General features: G+C 36.4%; 1 protein-coding gene across 1 annotated transcript in view; it reads right to left on the bottom strand.

The window, feature by feature from the left end:
* Positions 1-24,807, bottom strand: part of SPTLC3 (serine palmitoyltransferase long chain base subunit 3) — a 170,735-nt gene that overhangs the window by 112,409 nt on the left and 33,519 nt on the right. The window contains exon 2 of the mRNA XM_055133468.1: positions 19,216-19,401. Within this exon, the coding sequence (XP_054989443.1) occupies positions 19,216-19,401 (186 nt within the window). The remainder of the gene's footprint in view (positions 1-19,215; positions 19,402-24,807) is intronic.

Genomic DNA, 24,807 nt, shown 5'->3' with positions numbered 1-24,807 from the left:
CTGAGAAGAATGAATGAGTACAATGCTGGAATAGAGAGGTAGTATAAGGATTAAGGTACTTTATCAGCAGCAGGGCTGCAGCTTGATCCCTTCTACTGGCACAGACATGGTGTCTTGAGTGCTGCATGGAACAATTCCTGAACATAGAGCTGGAAACATCCCAGGAGCACTGCCGTGTGTGGGCCCGAAGCAAACAGACCAGGAGTAAGATGTAGTACAATTCTCATCACTCACTTCTAGGAACTTCCACCAGCCACCAGTCAAAGCTGTGCTCCTTGCTGGTCTGGCTACCTTGTTATCTCTCTAATTGCAACCCCTTTCCCCAGAGTGTGTGGGGGGGGTGAGGCTGCAATGCCACATGAGCACAGACAGTGGGGGCTTATGGATCCAAATGAGACTCTCAGACATTATCCTGAAGACACAGAGTGGTTAGGAGCAAGAGTTCTTACGGTTCTTCCCATCCTCTCCTCAGAGAACACAGAAGAACAATGAGCTTGTAGAATGGTTTTGTCGAAGACATTTTATGTCTAAGTTTGATCCACTCTTCTGTGCTAGTCCAATTTGAAGAAAATTTATAAAAGCTTCAAATTTTCAAAACCAGGTGTTGCCATCTGAGTCACAGTCTTTTTATGTTACTTTACCGTTTGTGTTTTTTTAAAATTACATAATTGGGGGGGGATAGAAGAATACTAATGATATCTATAGTTACAAATAGGGGCATATCCTTGCACATGAACTTGAGGGATAACTGGGAAATTCTACTGGTTATACTTGCAAGTTGAAATTTTTTCCAAGTGTATTTTTGCTCAACTAGTCAAATATCTTGAAATAAGCTTTATTGTGACATAAACTTATAAGACTATGAAAATCAGATGTAAGCTGATATTATATATTAGAAAAATGAACTTATTTTATGAGTAAAAAAAGGATTGTGGAATTCTACAACAAACTTTCCCAAACTATTTCTTCTTTGTTTACTAACCTTTTTAGATTATTTACTAAAGGAAGATTATATTCCCCAAAGTTGTATCCCATATAATTAAAAAAAGTATATTATTTGAAATGGTCCATGTGAACCTCATTCTATTAAGTGAAAAAAGAGAAATAGGTGGTCTGTAAGTAGCATTTTTTAAATCAATAAAATTAGAGATTTGTATTTTATGAGAAATCTTTAAAGTAAAATTATCAGTGAGCTTCAGAGAGAAATTAATGGTTGATTTAGGAAAATATTTGGGTTTAGGTAGAAAAAACCCAAATGGAATGACTACAAAATTAAACCAGCTAAGTTTATATAGAAGCAAACACAAACACACACATATACACAAAAAAAAATTCAAATAAGTATCAAATACCCATTTCATAAGAAAGGAAAAATCAATGTCAACAAGGTGAGTAACTTGAACTCAGTCAGTCCCTGGCTTCATTCTCCCAGCATTATCATCAGAATTATCTCAGGCTGGCAGCTGCCTCACTTAGCCCAGTATCACTATATCACTGTCATCTTGTTGTTCATCGATTTGCTCGAGCAGGCACCAGAAATGTCTCCATTCATCCTAGCCCTGAGATTTTAGCAGTCTCTCTTTACTTGTCCTTCCCAATGGTGCTGCATTGGAGGCTCTTTCAGGGTTAGGGGAATGAGACACATCATTGTTACTGTTTTTGTCATATCAAATATGCCACGGCAGAGCCTTATCCCAGTATTTCTTCTAAATACCCATGATGACAAAAAACCATAATCACAACATGGAAAATTAATGTTAATAGATGACCAGACTATGAAGGAGTGTTCACCATCATAAGGAATTTGGCACTGAATTGAGAAAACAACCTAGGGCTTCCTGCCATTGATGCCACATAAAGATGTGTCATCATATTCCCTTGAGGGAAGGTGGGACAATACTCCTTTCTGCCCAGCCTTTCTGGCTTCTGTTTCAGAGATCCAGAATTTCTACCTATGAGGAAATAGGCATCTAACTCTTTATTGAGATAAGTGTCCTTAGGTCAAGATACAGGGTTTTCAAACTCTTCTGTCGGTTCAGAGATTTTTGCTGAAAAATCTCTTTCACATTTGATAGTATTTAAAAAATAAATTATGTTCTTAAAACTTATTTGTCAGCAGGATGGGTCAGAAGCATAGAACTCCTTTGTGAGTTATCGAAGTCAGATCTGAAACATTATCTCAACAGTCTATATTCATGAGAGATAAGTAAATTGTAGTAGTGTTCTAGAAAACAAGATTTTGTCCAGGGCAGAACTGTGTTGCTTTGGGGGGAGTGGAGATGCATTGTTCTCCTCTTCCTCTGCACCTGCGAGGCTTTCCTCCTCTGCATGGGTGTATTTTCACCCCACCCCATTCCTTTGCACACCAGTGAGGTTTCCTTAGGACCAGTCAACACCACCCAGAGGTCAATGCCCTCAAGTATCAGCCTCCCACAGCATGTTAACTATGTCAGAAAATGAAACTGGACTAGCTATTGCAAAAACAGGAGCATTACAATAGGACATAGCTTCATGCAGCTCTGGATTTGACTTGTCTTTAAGCCTATCCTCTATCTTTAGTTTTCATCATGATACAAATGGATTGATGTGAGAGTGAGCCGTAGGGCATGAGAACACAATACATCATTTTGGGATAAAATTAGAGCAATGAGACAAATTGAAAATGCAACCACAAAGATGGCCTTATTTCTTCTACTACATGAGGTCTTTATTTTTTTCCACTGTTAAGCCTGTTTAGGACTTTACCATTTTTTTTCAAATGGTCTAAGTATTTCTAATTGTTATAGACAACTCAATAGAAAATCAGAAATTGAGTGGAAAAACTAAGAGTTAATTTCATTCTAATATCAATACTTCTTGCAGTAACTTATGCTCTAGAGCCAGATCTTTACCAGGAAGATCAATGGCCATTGTGAAAAATACTACAAAATTGCAGAGAAGGCCCTTTATCTGATTTTACTTCACACGTCCATTTAAAGCATATAGAATTATGTACTTATATGAAGAAATAGAGATAGGTGAATCTATAGGAAATAGGCATAAGACAAGCTCATTTTGTGTCTAGAAGTGAACATGAAATAAAATCCCAGCACCATTTGAAGAAATCTAGAGCAATTAGAAATGTCATGCTTAACAAGCATAACTGTCATCTTAGAAAAATATTTTAAAATAATTTAGAATAGTTATAACATGTTTAGAAAAACACTGTAGAACAGGAATAAGCTATAATAGTAAGTTATTTTTTTAGAACATAATAAAAAGGGAGAGAAAAGAAAATAGAATGGAAAAGTCAAGAGTTATTTAGGACATTCAGAACATCAAAAATTTCTCTAGTAGGTGTTTTAAGACTAAACAAAGAGGAATAGGAAGAAGGTGGAGAGATAGAGAACAAGGAAGAGAAAATCTAGAGCAGTAAGAAATACCAAGCTTAACAAGCATAACTTATATCAGGAAAATATTTCAAAATAATTTAGAATAGAGAAGGAAGAAATTTCAGAGTTAAGAAAAGTTTGAATCAGAGCTAGAGAGAGAGTACAGCTGAAAGGGGGCTTGCCTTTCATGAGGCCAAATGGGTTTGTTCTGCAGCATCCCATATGGTGCCCAGAATACTGCCAGGAGTCAGCCCTGAGCATCACCAGGTATGGCTCAAAAACAATTTTTTAAAAGGTTGAATCTTAAGATGTAAATGGCATATAAACCACTGGGTAGAGGGAGTGAACAAAAATTCATATCAAGAAACATACTGGTAAAATTTCAAATCTCCAGGGATAAGAGAAAAACCTCAAAATGTTCAGAGCAGAGAGAATAATATTCTCTGAATCATAGGAGAATAAGAATTAAATTGTTTCAGAGTTTTATCCTGTTTTCATACAAGTCATTTTATCCTGTACTCACACAAAAATAGCCCTTACAGTGTGTGCAAGAAATCATGAGTTTTGCTCTAGTAAACCTTTCTGTAATAATTATGTAATTCTGTAATAACATATCTCTGATAAAGAGAAAATAAAGATTAATGACAAACTACCCACCTGGAGAATATATACATGACCTAAATAAAGGAATCCCTTGTAAACACTTTAACTTAACTATAACAAATTTTAAAATAAATAAAATTTAAATTTAAAATGCATGGCAGAACCTGGCAAGCTACCTGTGGTATATTAGATATGCCAAAAGCAGTAACAAGAAGTTTCACAATGGAGACATTACTGGTGCCCGCTTGAGCAAATCGATGAACAACGGGATGATAGTGCTACAGAGCTACAAATTTAAGGTATGAAAACATAAGTATATTTTTATTGTCTTCTTAGAAGCACCTACTGAAAAACTGTATCAAAAACAAATTAATATATGTGTATTAAATATTCAAAGAAAACCATTAAAAACAATACAGAGATTAATAAATAGATTTCTTAACATTGGCAGGAAAAATGTAAAACAAAGAGACCTCAATCAAACGTACGAAAATTATTACAGAAAAAAGACTTGGGTGTGGGAGAGATAGTACAGAGAGAAAGGTACTTACTCGCCTTGCATGCAACTGACCTGGGTTCAATCCCTGGCACTGCACATGTTTTCCCTGAACCCACCTGGAGTAATCCCTGAACACAGAGCCAAGAAAAAGCCCTGAACACTGCCAGGCATGCCCCTAAAGCCAAAAACAGGAAGAGAAAAAGTAAAAGTATTTTAAGATGGAAAAATATTAAAATAAATAATGGAAAATGAATTTAAGATATAAAAATATCAGGAATATGTTTAAACACAAGATAGAATTAACCGCATGGAATTGCCAAAGTTTGACAGCTTTGGCATATAAAAACAACAATTTCATGTGGTTCAAGTGAGTAATTACTATAAAAATACAGAATATTTCATATTTAAAAATGTATTTGCAGGGGCTGGAGCAATAGCACAGCGGGTAGGGCGTTTACCTTGCATGCGGCCAACCCGGGTTCGATTCTCAGCATCCTATATGGTCCCCTGAGCACCACCAGAGGTAATTCCTGAGTGCAGAGCCAGGAGTAACCCCTGTGCACTGCCAGGTGTGACCCAAAAAGCAAAAAAAAAAAGTATTTGCATAAAAAGCACTGGTAAACTATGCAAGAAAAAATATCCAATTTTATAAAAATTGATTGATAATTGAGAAGAGATTAATAAAACTTGCTCAAAGAAAAAATATAAATGGCCAAAAGATACATAAAAATGCTCTATATCAATACTGATCAGGAGAATGCAAAACCAAAACAATGAGATATCACCTCACACCACAGAGACCGGCACTCATCAAAAAGATCAACAACTAGTGCTGGTGAGGATGTGGGCTAAAACGGGATCTTCACTGCTGGTGGAATGTTGACAGGCTAGCCTTTTTGGAAGATCACCTGAACATTTCTCAAAAAAACTAAGAACCCTTCCCTAAACAAATCTACAGAATATACATGCTGCTTATAAGAGACATAAAGAAATGAATATTGAGGAATGCTTCTACACATAGCGCACAAGGTAATTCTTAATGATAAAAGGGAAACTCCAAGAGCTGTCAGAGCCATGAATTCTTATATATTTGAGAGTTATATTGAAATATATTTTTAAAAATCCACAGTGGAAAGTATTAACACAGATATCTCAAAAATTGAAAGACAAAAATTAACTACATCTATACAATTAACATAACTAATAAGGTATTCATATAGATCTAAAAGACAAAATATAATTTTTCATGGCACATAAGGAAAACAATAAGAAAATTCAGTACAACTCTACCTGAAATTGAGACCTAAAGAGAGGATTTCATTTAGATGTTATCATTTAAAACAAAAAATTGGGGGCTGGAGCAATAGCACAGCGGGTAGGGCGTTTGCCTTGCATGTGGCCGACCCAGGTTCGATCCCCAACATCCCATATGGTCCCAAGCACCGCCAGGGGTAATTCCTGAGTGCAGAGCCAGGAGTGACTCCTGTGCATCGCCATGCATGACAGCAAAAGCAAAATAAATAAATAAATAAAATAAAAATAAAAAATAAAATAAAATAAAAAATTATTACTACATTTTCTATATGCTATTAAAATATTCAAATATGGAGTAGAGGGTAAAGGTAGTTTTAATAGCATCACCATAAAAATTATATATAAATAACAATCATAAGAGTAAATGACAAGATTTTAGAGTAAAGAAACTTATAAAATTTATTAAATGTCTTAAGAAATATCTCAGTTTATATACTCATTCTGTTTTTGAGTGAGAAGGGTAAGGAGCATTAAACTGTCAAATATCTAAAGTTAAGCTATACCTATAGAGTCGGCATATTAATATCTAAAATTGTAACAGCCTATTTAAAAAAATAACACTGGCAAGTTAATTCTAAGGTTAACAAAAAATACTTAAAAAAAGCAACATCTAAATACATATAGATTTACATAAAAGACATATAGATTAATATTTCAAGTACTGAGACAAACAACATAAACAATGATATTGAGACAGTTAAAAAGCTTTTAAAAATTCTGTACTTCATACATAGAAATAAAATCTAGTTGGAATTTTAAATAAAATCCATCATCAAGCCTAAATAATAAAGCCAGAAAAAATGTAAGATTAACTTTTTGATCAAAAAGTCTTCTCATATGATTAGCTCTCCTTTTAAAAAAGGTAATTATAACAACATAATAGGAATGTTTTACAATTTCTAAAATATTTTAAATGCATATATGATAAATGCAAAATGGAGAAAGTTGAAAGTCAAGAAAAGTATTGGAAAAATACTTGTAAAATGCTTAGTAGATAAATTCTTGCTTCAAGGATATATGGAAAGAACTCTCAGTAAGAAAAAAACAATTTAATAAAATTATCCAGCATATGAATAGTTTAGAAGAATAAGTATAAATAATTGATAATCAAGTGAAAAGTAGTTCAGTCTCACTTCTAATCAGGAAATGCAAATTAAGACAAGAACAAAGCATATTCACCTATCAGATTGGCAAACATCAAGAAATATGTTAATACCAATGCAACAATTACTGCCAGGGAGAAGCATTCCCAGCACTGCTGACAGGAATCTAGCTGGACAAGTTTCTTTGGAAGGCAATTTGCCAGTCCCTCAGAAGTTAAAATGTGCATTCCTTGGACTCAGAATGTCACTTCTAAGAATTATCCTTGAATCAATGCATATGCTGTTCACTGAAGAATTATTTGCAAAAACAGAAAACTGGAATGTAAGTAATCATCTACTGATATGAATCATGCAATTGTAAAAAGGAATGAGGTAATCCAGAGTTTTACATGTGATGGCATATAATTAGGTAGAATAAAATTAAGTCACACAGCAATATGTACTATTAATATGATCCTTTTTCTGTTAAGGGAAAGACTGAGTAAATGGAAATGAACATATGCATAGTTTATATATTGGAATAAAGAGAAACAAGATTGCTTTTGTTCAGTACCATAATAAAAAGGAAAGGAGATTGAGAAAGAATTCTTCATTAGGGTTTGCCTTAATATGCTGCGTTTCACACACTGACTTAATACTCATAAGTGTGCACTAGCAAAGTTCTACTTTATCAAAATCTATAAACTCTGTGTGCTATCATACTTGCCATCCTTGCTTTCTGTCTAAAGGAAGCACAGTATTCTTTATCATTAAAAAAAAAAACAGAAAGTGATTTGGCTAACATTTTAGTAATACACCAGACATTATGAACCTGTATTTAATATGCATACATGCTATTCATATGCAAATACAAGTTGACCTATCTGAGTACTTACTGTGGGAAGGCAGTGATCTGATTTTACTATCATATATATGTATATATATATACACATATATATATATATATATTTTTAAGCCAATTGCATTTTTTGTTTTGTTTTTGTGCCACATCCAACTGTGCTTACACTTGGATCGGTGCTCAGGGAACTATATGGTATGTCAAGGATTGAACCCAGATCAGCTGAATGCAAGGCCAGCACTGCACTATCTCTCCAACCCCAAAAGGTTTATATTTTATATTTTTAAAATAATTCTAAAATTTTATTTTTGAGTCATCATACTTCTCTAGTATATGCAAGTGCAGAAATATATTTCTCTTGTGAGGGTGAATTTTCTCATTATAAGTGGCTAGGTACAAGCCTGGCTGGAGAGACTGGAGATTTCACTGGCCAAAGAGTTCTGCATTTTACACTATTGGTTCTTTGTAAGTTAGGAAATGAGGGAGACAGTGGTACCAGTATCTGGAGGAGGAGCATTTCAGGAAAAGATAAAAGCAGATTGAAAGTCCCTGAGGTCCATATGTGTGAGATTTTCTTGGGAAATAGTGAGAAGGTTTTGATCTCTGAGTTAGGGAGAGAGAGAGACAAGCAACAGAAGTACTTGGAAATAGAAATAACTTTCTTCATTTTTGAGAAACCTCCAACACTTGTTTGGTTTCCTGACTTTCTGCTAATAATCTCCCCGTTTCAGTAAGAAATGGGCAGATGGTCTAATTTTCGCACACTGGAACCACTTACCTGCACCTGTGTTTGAACACCTGCCTCTACTCTTCCCACCTTCCCCATTTCCTTAAAGTCGGTTTCTGGACACGCTTCTGGGCCAAGCCTCCTCTCTGCATTGGGTCACGCTCATCAGCACTCAGTCTTGGAATGTCCAAAACTGTGTAGGTGAGGTTCCTCTTCAGTCTTGTTTTTGCAATCTTTCTTAGATCATACCATGGCTCTGAGGAGATGGCAATCCACTAGCTCTGTATTCTGGCCATAAATCTGAACCATTCTCGACTTTTCTCTCTTGTACCTCAAGTTAAATCTGTATTAGCAAATACTGGATGGTTCAATGTTCAAAATATGTTTGTTATTAGACTATTTCATGCTATACCTATTGCCATCAGCTTTGTCTAATCCAGTATCTTTTTGAAGAGGGCATGGATTTGCCCTGTTTACACCTTCAATCTTCACAGTTGCTTAACTAACAGCCAATATGATTCCTTTACAACTAAAGTCAGAAGTCAGAAGTTGTGAGGGCCCTGCCCTGTCCAGCAGGTAGGACCCTTTGTGGGGCTGAGGAGGGGACGCAGCCGAATGAACAGACGCAGAAACAGAGGGAGGAGGAGAAAAGGAGAGAGAGAGCTTTATTCACTGGCAGCTACAGCATTTTATACTTGCCTGCTGGGAGGCAGGTAGTGGTATGCGTGCCCGGACCCTATACAAACAGTAGTCAATCACAGATTGTGACATGTTCATCTATCATGTCAGGCACGGGTATCGGCTAGTGGAATGGTAAGGTCAGTAAGGTCAGTAACGGCGACCTTGTTAGAGAAGTTTTAATTAGGCCCCTGTTTGAGAAGTGCCAGGCTCTGTCTTACTTGAAGATAACAGCCAGGATTGAAATATGGCTTCCTACAAGAAGTCATGTGGCAAGTATCTCTAGCCAAAATGTTCTGCCTTTACTTTTCATTCATTGCAAGAGTCAGATGAACTGGTGGTTTATAATCTTTTTATGCCTATAGAAAAAAAGTTAGTTTGAATCAGTGATTTAAAAACCACTGTTATGGGCCAGAACTTCTAAAAATAAGATTCAGAACTTCTCTTTGCTTGAGATAGTTTTGTATAACTCTGGGTATATAGGTATATAACATAGGCAGATATATTAAAAATTAATTGATAATAAATCAAATAACAAATTTATCTTAAAACACATTTTAGAAAAATGTGTGAAACTGAGTATAAAAAATTAGCATAAATTGAGGCTCCCATAACCATGCCACCGGACTCTGTCCCAGAGGCTGTTTCCACTCAGGGAGCCCCATAGGGAGTGGATGAGGAACCCAGCCACAGCAGGTGACCTCCACAACCCAACTGCCTCCATGCTTCAGGTCACTTTCCACACACTTGGGCTGAGCCTCAAGCAAGAGCGAAGTCCCAAGGAACCCAGGTAACATGGACCTTTGTGATCTTGGACTCTGGGCTCAACAGGACCTGGGCCCAGTGATCCTCTGCCTGCTTCCCGTCTATGGCCACCCAGGGGTCACACTCATAAGCCACCTCATGCCAGTGCCAGATAATTTCACCGGCCACAGTCCAGAACTCACAGGTGCTTCTCCTGGAAGGGAGCATAAATTGAGGCTCTCATAACCATGTCACTGGACTGCGCGCCTGGCTGTTTCTACTCGGGGCACCCCAGGGTGGGGCAGATGTGAGCCCTTCCTGCCCCAAGGGACGCAGCCCTGGCAGCTGACCTCCACAACCCAAATGCTGCCATGCCCCAGACTGCTTTCCACATGCTCAGGCTGAGCCTCACGCATGAGTGAACATATTCCTGGACACATTATAAGACACTCCCTACCCATTTTCCATGAAATCATAGAGGGAAATACATACATATACACACACACACACACACACACACACACACACACACACATATATATATATATATATATATATATATTTCTTGGAGAGTCCGGCAAGCTACTGAGAGTATCCTGCCCACACGGCAGAGACTGGCAAGCTCCCCGTGGCATATTCGATATGCCAAAAACAGTAACAGTGACATGTCTCATTCCCCTGACCCTGAAAGAGCCTCTAGTCCTTGAGAAAGACGAATAAAGGGAGGCTGCTAAAATCTCTGGTCTGGGACGAATGGAGATGTTACTGATGCCCGCTTGAGTAAATGGATGAACAACAGGATGACAGTGATACATTTTAGAAAAAAGTTTTGTGAGAACACATAGAACCAGTTGGGACTCACAATTTAAGAAGATAGGATCTTGAAGAACTGGTGATGAAATATACTCATAATTGTCAGGAAGGACTAGGTCACCATGAATCTCATGATTCAACATTTAAAAGGAAATAGTAGATGAGAGTATTTCAAGGCCCTTAAAATTTAAGTTGGAGAAGAGAAAAAAAGCAATATGGGGGTGAATAGGAGAATGAAGAAAAAGGAAAGAATGAATAAAAAGTCAGGAATCACAGACTCCAGGGACAGGGTGGAATAAGAGATGGTGGAGGTGAAAGGAAGGGAAATCCCAGTAGTGGCAGCCTGGAGGTCCAATGTGCACAAAAGGTTTGGAAGCACTAATTTAGATTCAGTGGCAGTCAGGTTGCTAATATGCCAAAAGAGAATTTTGACAACTGCCATAATAAAAAGAGTTGACAAGGGCCATCTTTCCTGGATCTGACAGAAAAGCTATGCATATGAAGGAGATGATTTCCTGGACACAGGGGACAACTGAACTTCACTTGAGAATCTTTAGATTCACACTTGAACATATGTCAATATCCCTGATGGATCAAGAAAATTGACCAATTCTTCTCAGGGTTTACTCCTGGCTCTGCACTTAGCTATCACTTCTGGTGGGTTCAGGGGACCACACGGAATATCAGAAATAAAACCAGAGACAGCTGCATACAAGGGAAGCATCATACCCATTGAATTATTTGGGCTCCATCCCAAATTCTATATTTTGTATAAGCTTACAAATAAAACTGTTAAGAAGGATTGATAGGCTGTTCCTGGAAGAGCAGAACTGGAACCAACCAGGAGTTTGTGAGAACTATAGAATCCTAGGCCTACATATACTAAAGCTATCAAAGGAGGAATCTGTATGATCTTTGACTTATTTTTTATATGCACAAGAAAATTTGAGAAGCATTGTTTCAACCATTGGTTTCCGTAACTGTCTTCAGAGAGTCAGCTTATCTGAGCTCCACCAATCACTGTGTATCACAAAACAACCAGATCAAAATATCTACGGAAAAACTCCAAGAATTAGTTACTTTTAAGGTTTTCAGGTAATCCAAATGCGCCGCCAAGACTGAGAATCTCGAGGCTGGAGAGATAGCACAGCCGGTAAGGCATTTGCCTGCATGTAGCCGACCCAGGTTCGATTCCCAGCATCCCATGTGGTCCCCTGAGCACCACCAGGAGTAATTCCTGAGTGCATGAGTCAGGAGTAGCCCCTGTGCATTGCCGGGTGTGACCCAAAAAGAAAAAAAAAGACAGACTCTCAGGTCTAATATCACCATTCTATCAGCTGCTGGCTACTATGTTGAATTTCTAGGGACACTAACTTGGAAACTTTAAAGGAAAACTAGTGCTTGAATCTTTTATTATTTTGTATAAAATCAGAGGTATTAAAGTAATGCTTCTTTAAAATTATTCAGATGAAAGTCTCTCTGGGTTAAGTCTACGTTTAGGACATGCCCACATTTAGGATGTAAAATGTGAATGCATAAGGGCAAGATTGAATTCATACAAACATTAGGAGGTTTGTCTTAAAGTTTTCTATAGTTATGACTTGCGGAATCCTTTGTTTTATGTGGGAGTAAAAATTTCTGGGGATGGGCCAGAAATGCCTGGGATTTACTTATTGGGTTACTGGGAATCTGTGTAAACACAGAATTGCTACTGAAATGTTTTATGCCAGGCATCATGCCATGAGAAGTGATTCTCCAGCCATGGGGTTGAGACAAAAATATGACTGTGCTTGAAGTTTTTTTAAGTGTCTGATGATACTTGGTATTTATTTGATTATATTTGCTAACATCATTTTCTAGAGTTTTCAAAGTGGGCTGTTGTATAACTGAGAGCATTTTATCTAAAGGTCTTTAATAACTTGTGATTCAACATGAAGTGTTTTTAAATAAAAATATTCATGTGTCCCCAAAATTCCAAGCAAAATTTTAATCAAATAACTTTAAGACCTGTATCTACCTGTCCTATTTTCTAGTGTCTTCTGATTGTTGGTTCAAGCTGAACTTCTTAGTATTCTGGACCTGAAACCCTTTAAGGGTCTTATTGGAGCTTTTAAAAAGTTTCCTTTTTTTTAAGTTTTCTATTGTTATCATTTTGTATATATTAAGTGAATTAGTAACATCAGTGACTCTGTAGTCATGTCATTTAGACAAAAATGATTTTCAGAGGCATCTTTTTTTGGGCATTAATTTCAGGGTACTTGAACTAAATTAAAAAAGACAAAAAAGTGACTCTAAGTGTGAGGGTAACACATTAGTCCGAATAGATCATTTGGTATGAGGAAGAAGTTAGCACAGTGAAAATAAAAGTAGGAAAGTTGGTATAATAAATATTTGCATTTAACTAAGCAAAAGAAGCAAGGAGAAAAGCATACAAATTATATTGTAGTAATCATTCTACTATGAAATCAAACCTGGTGTTTGCCTTACATATACATAGAGCTTTGTCAAAAATTAAAAAATGAACTATGTGTAAGTGTAATTGGAAATAAGAATTATCTCTTTATTATTCTTTAAACAATAGGTGATTAGTTTTCTGCACCACCACCAACCATACATATTTTGCTGTTGTCCTTTTGCCCTTACCAGCTTTTTCTGTGCTGGTTGGGGTCTGTGATGTCAGGGACTAACTGGGCCACCCTTATTTTAGAGATTGAAACTTTGCTTTCAATTTTAAACTCCCTTTCAAGCTCCCAGCTGTTTTTTTTCTTTTCTGGATAACATATTCTCTACTCCCTGTGGTTAACTATAGAATATAATAGAGCTTATTTCTGAAAAAAACATTAGGATGTCACTGAAAGGCAGCATATCTTACCTTTCAGCAAGAGACTTCAAGATACATGCCAAATAGCTTATTGCCATCAAGCGGGAATACTGTCAATAAATGTCAATCTGAAGCTCAGATTTATAGTCACCAACCTCCATTACAAAGCAACTGTGCTTTATTAGAACCCGTTACTCGGAAAGGCTATAAATTGCTAAGTTCCCTCAAAAGCAAAGAACGCTCAATAAATAACATGCAGTGCAAGAGAAGTGAAATGGGATGTAGTGGAAATAAAAACAAACATGGTACATGAAAGGCACACCAACCAAGATGCGTCAACTGGAGCTCTTTAATACACTGAGATCAAACAGGAGTATAATAATTTATTTTGTTAAGAAGAAAGACACTGATTTATTCAATGCAGTCTTCCTCTTGGAGAATTATTCAAGTTCTTGAGCAATAACGATGTGGAGTGTGGGACACTGACAGCTTGTTGAAGGGAGCTGCCTGGATGTAAATCATACCTTCCTCTAGTGGTAGCTCCTGCACATCATCCAGAAAAGCTCAACCCCATTTTCTCAGTGGAATAGATTCTAAAGAGCCCTTGTGATGTCTAGGAGTTATTGAAACCATTGTTGATACCGTATCATAACTCTCCTGTTCCCTTTTCTTCTTTCATTCTCCTTCATGGATGGTACAGGTGATGAGCTCAGGAATATAGGGCAATAACTTCACATTCTCAACTTGCCAGCTCATAATTGGCTTCTTTTAGAGCCAACCTGCTGTGCCCAAGTAATTCTATTCTGCTTTGAATGTAATACATGCTTTAGCCCAAACGAAATGATGAGTCTTGCTGCTTGAATAGCACAAACATGTTGAAACTGGCTAGAAGATTAATTGTTGGGGTGGGAGAGATAGTATGGCAGATAAGGCATTTTCCCTATCACATCAGGGTTTGATCTTTGGCAATACATATGCTCCCTCAACCCCTACCATGAATGATACATGAGCACAGGCCCAGGAGTAGTCCTTGAACACTCTATGGTGTACCCCAAAAGTGAGAAGGAAGGAAAGGAAGGAAGGAGGAGGAGGGAGAAGAAAGAGAAAGAAAAGGAAGGAGGGAAGGAAGGAAGGAAGAACGGAAAGAAGGAGGGAAGGAAGGAAGGAAGAATGGAAGGAAGGAGGGAAGGAAGGAAGGAAGGAAGGAAAGAAGGAAGGAAGGAAGGAAGGAAGGAAGGAAGGAAGGAAGGAAGGAAGGAAGGAAGGAAGAAGGAAGGGAGGGAGGGAGGGAGGGAAGGAGGGAGGAAGGAAGGAATGAAGGAAGAAGGAAGGAAGGAAGGAAGGAAGGAAGGAAGGAAGGAAGGAAGGAAAGAAGGAAGGAAGGAAGGAAGGAAGGAAGGAAGGAAGGAAGGAAGGAAGGAAGGAAGGGAGGGAGGAAGGAAGGGAGGGAGGGAGGGAGGGAGGGAGGGAGGGAGGGAGGGAGGGAGGAAGGAAGGAAGGAAAGAAGGAAGGAAGGAAGGAAGGAAGGAAGGAAGGAAGGAAGGAAGGAAGGAAGGAAGGAAGAAGGAAGGGAGGGAGGGAGGGAGGGAAGGAGGGAGGAAGGAAGGAATGAAGGAAGAAGGAAGGAAGGAAGGAAGGAAGGAAGGAAGGAAGGAAGGAAGGAAGGAAGGAAGGAAGGAAGGAAGGAAGGAAGGAAGGAAGGAAGGAAGGGAGTAAGGAAGGCAGGGAGGCAGGGAGGAAGGAAGGAAGGAAGGAAGGAAGGAAGGAAGGAAGGAAGGAAGGAAGGAAGGAAGGAAGGAAGGGAGGGAGGAAGGAAGGGAGGGAGGAAGGAAGGAAGGAAGGGAGGGAGGGAGGAAGGAAGGAAGGGAGGGAGGAAGGAAAATATAGATGGTAGTTCTGAGGCCTAAGCCTGACAAAGGCTTGTCAAACCTGAGAAATTAATATATAATCCATCCTCTGCTTAAAAAAACATTCCAGAATGTGCTGTGTCCTTCACCATTGTATTTCACCAAAAAAAGCATGTGCATTTTCCTGTCTGCATTGCTTTCTACATATTGCATAGCAAAGATTGGATTCTACCTCTTAAGTGTCTCTATACCTAGTTCCCATTTGTTCATTGCTACTATCTCTTTTCAGTTCAAGCACATATATCTATTCCTAAGCTAGTATAAGAATTGTTTTTTATCATATTGACTTTTTCTTGAATTAGAATGCTATCTCTAACATCTGTTTAATTCTATAAAATTCCTAGAGTTCTTCTCTCCTTTTCTCTCTTATCACCATTGGGCTAAGTGAAAAAAGAGAACCTCTCTTACTTTTGTGACTTTAGTGTTTGTTGCTATACTTCACACATTAGAGGTGCCAAATATACATACAAGACTATTTTTTCTGGGATTTTAGATCCCTGAGTGTAGTTGCCAGTTCTTAAGACTCTGTCAAAAAATGTATCTGCACATTGCCCTCCAAGTTGTTCTTCTAGTCTCTATGTCAGTGAAAGAAACCACCTTCTTTCTATCAATATGCCTTTATCATAAATCCATTGTATTCTTTGACATATAAATCTCCTCAATTTCCCAGGTCTGTCCATCTATCAATTCTTATTTCTTAAATATATATTGTTCTTTAATCTCTTACTATTGCCCATTACCTCACTACTTAAGCTCTCACTTAGATTTTTATTAACCTGGATAACTGCCTCTTATTTTAAAAAATAATCTATATTATATCCTGCAATCCCTTTATTATGGGGCAGTGAACATAAACTTTCTAATTTGCAAATCTGCATTTCTTAGCCTGAAGTCCTTCAATACCTTCCCGTTGTTCTTACAATGAAAATCCATGGCTCATAAGAACCCATTATAGTCTAGTTCCTGCCTGCATCTCTAAAAATCTTTCTGCCCACCTACTCCTACTCTCACAATAATTTGGTCACAATGATTAAAATTCCTTGGTTACTTGAATGTACAATGCTTCCTCTTATTTCTTGGCCATTTGAAACAGGTTTCTTCTCCCCAAATAAGACTCTTGTCCTGTATTGCTTTCCTTTTTCTTTAGCCTGAAAATCTCAATTAAAGTCTTCCTCCCAGAAACCTTCACTGAACACTAACTTCAAGTTAGATGTTTCTCTTTTTTACTTTCTCATTATTCACTGCTTAATTTAATGGCTCATTGCTAATAAAATTTTATTGCAATTTTTTTAATGGTCAGTTTTCTAAAGAGAAGATACATACCTGCTTTTGTTATTCTTATATATCTCAATAAATAAAAACACAATCTTAAAAATTATATGCTCAATGTTGAGATATCATCTCACACCACAGAGACTGGCCCACATCCCAAAAAACAAAAGCAACCAGTGTTGGCGTGGATGTGGAGAGAAAGGGACTCTCCTTCACTGCTGGTGGGAATACAGACTGGTTCAGCCCTTTTGGAAAACAATATGGACGATTCTCAAAAAGTTAGAAATTGAGCTCCCATTTGACCCAGCAATACCACTCCTGGGAATATATCCCGGAGAGGCAAAAAGGTATAGTAGAGATGACATCTGCATTTCCATGTTCATTGCCGCTCTGTTTACAATAGCCACAATATGGAAAAAACCAGAGTGCCTGAAAACAGATGATTGGCTAAAGAAACTCTGGTATATCTACACAATGGAATACTACATAGCTGTCAGAAAACATGAAGTCATGAAATTTGCATATAAGTGGATCAGCATGGAAAGTATCATGCTGAGTGAAATGAGTCAGAAAGAAAGAGACAGACATAGAAAGATTGCACTCATATGTGGAATATAAAGTAGCTGAGAGGTACAAGCTCTCAATGTTGCAATTTCTGGCAGATATTTCTCTGGACTTAGTTACTAAAATACTAAATACAGAAATATAAAACTGTGCGGCTGCTAGTGTAGCCTCCTGAAAAAAAATTATATGCTCAAAAAGAATGTGACTTGATTTCCAAGAGAATGTATGGCTTGGCACATATAGTGCTCTCTTCTGAGAGTGTCCTTTTATTATAGGGCAGTTTCAGTTTTTTCTACTTTGCTCACTAGAGAACTCCTGCTTACTTTTTTAAAAAATTGCATTGAATTACCATGAGATAGTTATAAGCTTTCATGTTTGGGTTACAATCTCACAATGATCAAACACGCATCCCTCCACCAGTGCACATTCCCCACCACCAATATCCCTGGTATACCCCCTCCCTTTCTCGCCCTCCCCCTGTCTCCATGGCTGACAATATTTCCCATACTCTCTCTCTACTTTTGGGCATTATGGCTTGCAACACAGACACTGAGAGGTCATCATGTTTGGTCCATTATCTACTTTCAGCACACATCTCCCATCCTGACTGATTCCTCCAGGCATCATTTTCTTACTCCTGCTTACTTTTCAAGCTCTAGTCTCAGGCCTTCCTGACTTTCTAAGGGAATAACTTTCCATAGATCCCAATTTTTCAAATCTTCCTCCTTCCTAGCTTCACTTTTTATTGTTTCGCTTGTGAGAATTTCAGTCTTAATTCTTCTCCACAAATACTTCTATTCTCACTCAAATTCACTGATATAGGATCTGTGTTTTTACTCATGTATGTTGGTACCCATTATGTGTGACAGCATGTGCTCAAAGACTTGCTAAGTGTAGGGAGAATAGTAATAATAAACTGAGACTTGTTTCTTCAGAAGGTAATATACTTAACATGAGGCCAAAATAACTGATTCATAATTTTTTTATTAATATGTTACTTAATAATATCTATCATACTATCACCACTAGTTATTAAGTTGAAAGTAGTCAAGACTACTTTAGTTCATTGAAATTTTTGCCTCACCTATGCTCTTTTGTTAGGTATATACAAAGACCCACAACATGGAAGGATCTGTGAAAATAAATCAGAGTATTATCAAACAATATTTAGAAAAAAAGGAGGTTAACAGCGTCAAAAACCAGCTTAATCAATTTGGAAAACTCATAAACAAAATGAAAGTTACTGGAATATCTCTGAATTCTTTCTAGGTTTTTCTATTAGAAAAAAGATAAAGCTTTAAAGTTAATAGTTGAGAGTGAGAATATCTATATCAGTTGTTATAAATTAGGGATAATTTCATATTTTTATGAGACATTTGGAAATGCCTGTAACTATTTTTAACCATTGCAATATATGTTAGAATGGATACAGGACAATGATGCTGTTAAAAACTCCACAGTAAACATGAAAGCCACACACACACACCAAATAATGATTCAATCCAAAGTGGCAGGTGTATCACAAACCCTTACCTAAAAGCAATAGAGAGCTCATATTTCATTTAGACACACTTTTCTATTTCAGGATAGAACACAATGCTTATTTTACAATTAGAATACTAAAGTACAGTTCCAGTCATGGGTTCTTGCTTTTATACTTTATCATCTTTAAAGTGATACTTACATAGATATTATAGGGTTGTTATAAATATTAAATCCAATATTGTTCAAACAGTAAGTTTAGTATCTTATAAAGCTTAATTAATAAATATATGTAAAAGTACCCACATCAACAAACACATAGTGGGTGATGTTTTAAGAGATAGAGAGGAAAGGAATGTATTTAGAGTAGTTCATGAGCATCTCAATATTTTTAGGATTTGTACATGCATCGTTAATTCTGAGAACATTTTAGGAAAGAAAAGAAACTGGTATATGTCCGTGGATGTGAGCATACATACTTTTTGTTCTTCTCGTTCTACAGCAGCATTGCATTTTTCTATTCCCCAGTTTCTTAAAAAGTCTCTGAAATAGCCAAAGAGGGTTCCAAGTCCATATCCCATGTATGTGAAAACCATAACATGAAGAGGCGCTTCCTCAAAGGATTCAACAATTGGCTTATGATGAAAATGCACATTCCCATTTTGCTAAAAAAACAACAGAAAATAAAGGTTAGTTTTCCCCATGACAATAAATTATGAGATTTATTTTATATATATGTATATATATTTACTTTTCACCACTTAAATGCTAAAGAATGTATAACAGATTTATAAGATTTTAAGAGGGAATTGGGAATTGATCACTGAAGAGGGTAGAAAAATATGTATACTTTATTTTATAACTCGCTATTGAATTTAATTCATGATTGAAATCAGGCAAAATTTCTCAGCAGAGACTAAATCCATTAAGTGAAAATTTTATGAGTTTCTGCATCATGATAAGGTATTGCCCTATTAGTTACTACATAATCATAACTATAAAGTTATTATCTTATCCAGACAGTCAAATGTTATTACAATTGTTGGAACAATTAATCATTTTATGCGCTACGCATAGCATGATAATCAATATACTGATGGAACATTTAACCTAAATTTAAGTTCTTACATCTTTCTTAATTTTATAATTTAGTTATATTATAAAATGAATTTTATAAGATAGATGTAGATAGTAAATACACTTGTAAGGACATAATAAGATAATCCATAGCAAAGGAATTTCTATACTGGCCTTATATTTAAAAGAAAAATAATAAACAGGTGATGTTATATTAAATTGAGAACTTTCAATGCAGCAAAGGGAAAAAGTCCACAAAATAAAAACACAACCTATGCAATGGTATAAAACAACTCAACCCAAGTATCTGAGAGGTGGTTACTTTTGAAAACAGATAAGAAATGTATACAATCAAGAACCAAATATCAAATCACTTTACTAAAATATAGAAGATGGACTTGGGGCTAACAGTATAACTTAGTGATTAAAACTGCCTACCCAGCAAGTATGAGAATGAGTTCAAATTCCAGTGTTGTCCTGAGCTGGTGTTATTATTTTTGATATTTGGCAAAAATGCATCCAGAAAATGGCTCAGGGACTAAAATAGTTTCCAAGGCAAGTATGAGGCCTTGATTTAAATTCTAGCACCGAACACATTCACCAAGATAATCATGAGAGCCCTACAAAGTAGCCACTGGTGAAGAAGAAAAAATGGATAGATATTTTAATAAATATGACATGAATAGATATTTTAATAAAGATGATATACAAAATAGTCAACAAGAATGGGGGGAAGTGCTCAATATTGCTAATTATCAGGAAAATTCAAAATCAAAACTTGTGGTGAGAAGTAACAAAATACCTGCCAGTATGGTCATTTATTAAAAAGATAAGAGGAAACACAAGGAGCATAGAAAAAGGAATTTTTGTCTATTGTTAATAAGAATGTAAATGGATGAAATCAATATAGAAAAAATTATGGAGGCTACTCAAAAAAATATTAAAATCTATCATCACAGGAAATAGGATTAATGTCTTGAAAAATGTATAAGGAATATGTGTTATGTATAACACACATAGCCCCAAATTCTACTCATCCATAAGAAGATAATTATGCCACTTCTGATAACAGATTTACCTGGAGCATATTGTTCTATGTGCAATAAATAAGCTACAAAATGGCAAATACTGCATGATATTACTTATCTGTAGGATCTGCAAAGATTAACATTACAAAAGCGGAGAGTAAAATAACGGTTTCAAAGTCTCAAGTATAAAGGAAATGGGGAAACATTGGTCAAGGGGTACAACATTCGTTAATAAGGATAATAATCTTTGAGATTTAAAAATAGTATAGCTATATAGTTAATAATATTGTGCATGTACTTTTAATAAGTAATTAAGAGTATTTTAAACACATACACAGAACAACTAGGTGAAATGAGAGTGCTAACTTGATTGTAGTAGCTATTGCATTACGGTGTGTGTGTACCTATGTCAAATTGCATTGTAAACCTCAAATTATACAGACTTTATATCTTAACTATACCTTTACCATTGTGAAACAAAGGAAATAAAAAAAATGTTGCGAGATAGAAGACTTAAGAGACATATCCAAATCCAATGTTCCTTCATTGGACCTTGTATGTGTGTGTGTGTATGTGTGTGTGTGTGTGTGTGTGTGCATGTGTGCATGTGCGTGTATGTGTGTGTATGTGTGAGAAAGAGAGAGGAGGGAAAAAGATGATAAATGTAGTTTAAACATCTGTGGAAATCCAAGTGTGAATGAAACATATTCTTAATAAGTTATTATTAATTTTATCAAGAGTGATAGCATTATTCTATTTCCATGGAAGATAGTATCAATCTTTGTACATACTGAAGAATTTGATAGCTGAAGTGTTATGACTGCTATAATTTTCTTTCAAGAGGCCAATCAAAAGTGAAGTTATACATGAAGCAATTTGGAGCAAAATTTAACTGTTGGTTAGATGAAATTATATTTATATCTGTTATACTTTTACTTTCCTGTACATTCACATTTTCTACTTTTTACACATAAAAAACTGAAGCTTCTTATATATAAGTGTGTGTGTGTATGGCATCATTAAAATCAACATGTATGTTGCTTTTTTTTTCCAACTTAAGAATTGTTCTTGGAGGCTGAAGCAATAGCACAACAGGTAGGGCCTTTGCCTTGTACTTGGCCAACCCTTGATTCCCAGCATCCCATAAGGTCCTCTGAGCACCTCCAGGAGTAATTCCTGAGTTCAGAGTCAGGATTAACCCCTGTGCATTGCCAAGTGTGACACAAAAAGTAAAAAAACAAAACAAAAACAAAAACCCCCCAAAAAGTTCCTTAGATAAATCTTAGTGGAATATTTATAGCAAGCAATATAAAATAAATTATTTAGGTCCTGCTTTGGGGGCAGGGTTTGGGGATGGGGTGGAAGCATTCAAAATGGTGGTGGTAGGTTTAATGGTGGGGGATTGGTGTTGGAATATTAAATGTAACACATTTTTGTGAACAACTTTATAAAAACAAAATATAAGAAAAAGATAAAATATAATAAAAATATAAAAAATAAAATAAAGAATATTTCCAATCCCCATTTTATTACTTCTCTTCTGGTAATTGCTAATTGTTATTGTAATCTAAAGTTGTAAGTGGTGTCGGGAAGCATGTAAGAGGAGAGGGCAGTTGAGCTAGAATAGAAGCTTGCAGGAGTCAGAAGTCCCAGCTCCTGGTTCACACCTGCTCCTCTGTCAGCTGTGTTACCTTGATTCTCAGTCACATCAGCAGTCTGCAGGGCTAAGAATAAGAAATTGTTTGGCAGAAATGACAGTTAGCCACAGTAGGCATTCTTCAAAATGATAGTTCAAGACATGCTCTGTGATACATGAATTTACTGATGTATCTGCCACAGTAATGTTCACTGGGGATAGAATCCTCATTTGAAGAAGTAACATTCCATTTGGGAAACTGGGTGACCAAGAAGAAAGTATTGGGACTTTTGACCCAGGTGATGAAAGAGTCACCTTGATGTTATTTTAAAAGAAGACCTTGAGAGGGAATGAAGCTTATGGTGAAGGGAGGGACCTACCAATGGCCTGTCAGAGCTTAAACATTATAAATTGTTGGGCATGTGGAAGACTTTTTGGGCTGAGAGGAAAGCCGTGGATTTTGAGGAGATACTAGTGTGTCACCTTTTTGTTTGAATCATGTGAGAGAGATGAATGTTCAATAATATGTTCTGACAGTCTCATATGTCCCTCTCGAAGAGCCCAGCAAGCTACCGAGAGTATTTTGCCCACACGGCAGAGCCTGGAAAGCTACCTGTGGCATATTCGATCTGCCAAAAACAGTAACAAGTCTCACAATGGAGATGTTACTGGTGCCCATTCGAGCAAATCAAAGAGCAATGGAATGACAGTGGTACAGTGATACAGAATCTAAAGTTTATTAGCTTATTACTGCCCTATTTAGTTCATCTGTTTATTTTATGTTTATAATATTTATCAGTTAAATAATAGTGTTTTAATTTATATAACATTTCACTTATTTAAAAATTCACTTCATAAAAATTTAAAGAAAGTATTTTATTTTTGTCTTCAACATTTGAGTAGAGGATAGACTTTTAATATCCAACAATTTTGATTCCACCTTAATTGATACTTTTTTCCTATTAATCAATTTTCTCAATTTTGATTCAGTAGGTTAGTGAATAATATTTCTACTAATGGTTATTTCTACTAATAGTTAAGGATTTTGTTTTTGCATTCTTTTATTTGCTCAAATCTTATTTCTGGCTATGTGCTCAATGCTACTCCTCGTGGTGCTGAAGGGATTATGTGATCCTTGAGATCTAACTGCGATTGGCAGCGTGCAAAGCAAATGCTTTAACCTTAGGCACATCTCTCTAATTCTTATTTTTGGGGAAAGTGGTATGTGGCACACCTATCACCTATTTTTCATACAACCTTGAATTTCAGTTAACTGAGTATCTAGTTGATGATTTTCAGGGCATACTCAAACACTGCATGGCAAGGAAAATAACCTGTATAGCAGAAGTACTATTATTAACCATCTGGTACAAACAACCCATTATATCAGTCATCAAGTATACCTGGGAATATAAATATTCACCATTAATACCCACAAAACTCAAAGAATAATAAGGATTCTAAGGAATTCAGTTGTACTTGTAGATAGGGACAGTCCAAGCCCAACAAAAATGCTTGAGCCTGGCCAATGAGGACCTAAAATCAAAAATCACTGCACTGGATACAGAAAGTAAGCAAGCACTTGTCATCAAATTAAGCAACAACTAGATGAGAAATTCAACCAACTCAAAGCAGGACTCCATTTGCCAGGAGGCTTTCATTCTTTTTCAAAACTAAAGAACACACTAGAAAGACATACTAGCAGAATATCACAGGGTGAGAACTAGATAGATGAATGTCAAGACAAAATATCGGACAGCATTGAAAAAGAATTAAAAAATGAAGAGGAATAAATGAATCGAAGAAAATGGAAAGCACTTAGTGAACAAAGATAATAAGAATGATCTACAATTTATAGGAATACTAGAAGGTGAGGAAAAAGAAAAAGGGAAAGAATGAGTGGTAATAGAGATAATAGCTGAGAACTGTCCCACCCTTTGGAGGCAGACAGCTGTATAGATGTGAGAGTCTAGACGAGTACCAAACAAAATTTACTTGCAGAACACCAAGACACACACACACACAAAAAAAAAACAAAATAAAAAACAGAAAACAGAAAACACCAAAACAAACTTCTTAAAACAGCAAAAGAGAAGAAAAACCTTCAATATAAGGGAAATAAATATAATAATCACAACATCTCTTCCATATGAAATAGTGCAGGCAAGAAATAATGGAATAACATATTAAAGTTACTGAATTAAAGCAACTTTCCATGTAGAGTTCACCATACTGCAAAGTTCTTGTTTAGATGGAAGGGAGGGATAAAAATTCTTAGACAAACAAAAGCTGGAAAAATTTGTGATAACCAAACTGGCCCTGAATGAGCT

The sequence above is a fragment of the Sorex araneus genome, chromosome 3, assembly GCF_027595985.1.
Source record: "Sorex araneus isolate mSorAra2 chromosome 3, mSorAra2.pri, whole genome shotgun sequence".
NCBI classification, from domain to species: Eukaryota; Metazoa; Chordata; class Mammalia; order Eulipotyphla; family Soricidae; genus Sorex; species Sorex araneus.
Note: the sequence above shows the minus strand (reverse complement) of the source record. Positions and strands in the feature narration are given on the sequence as shown.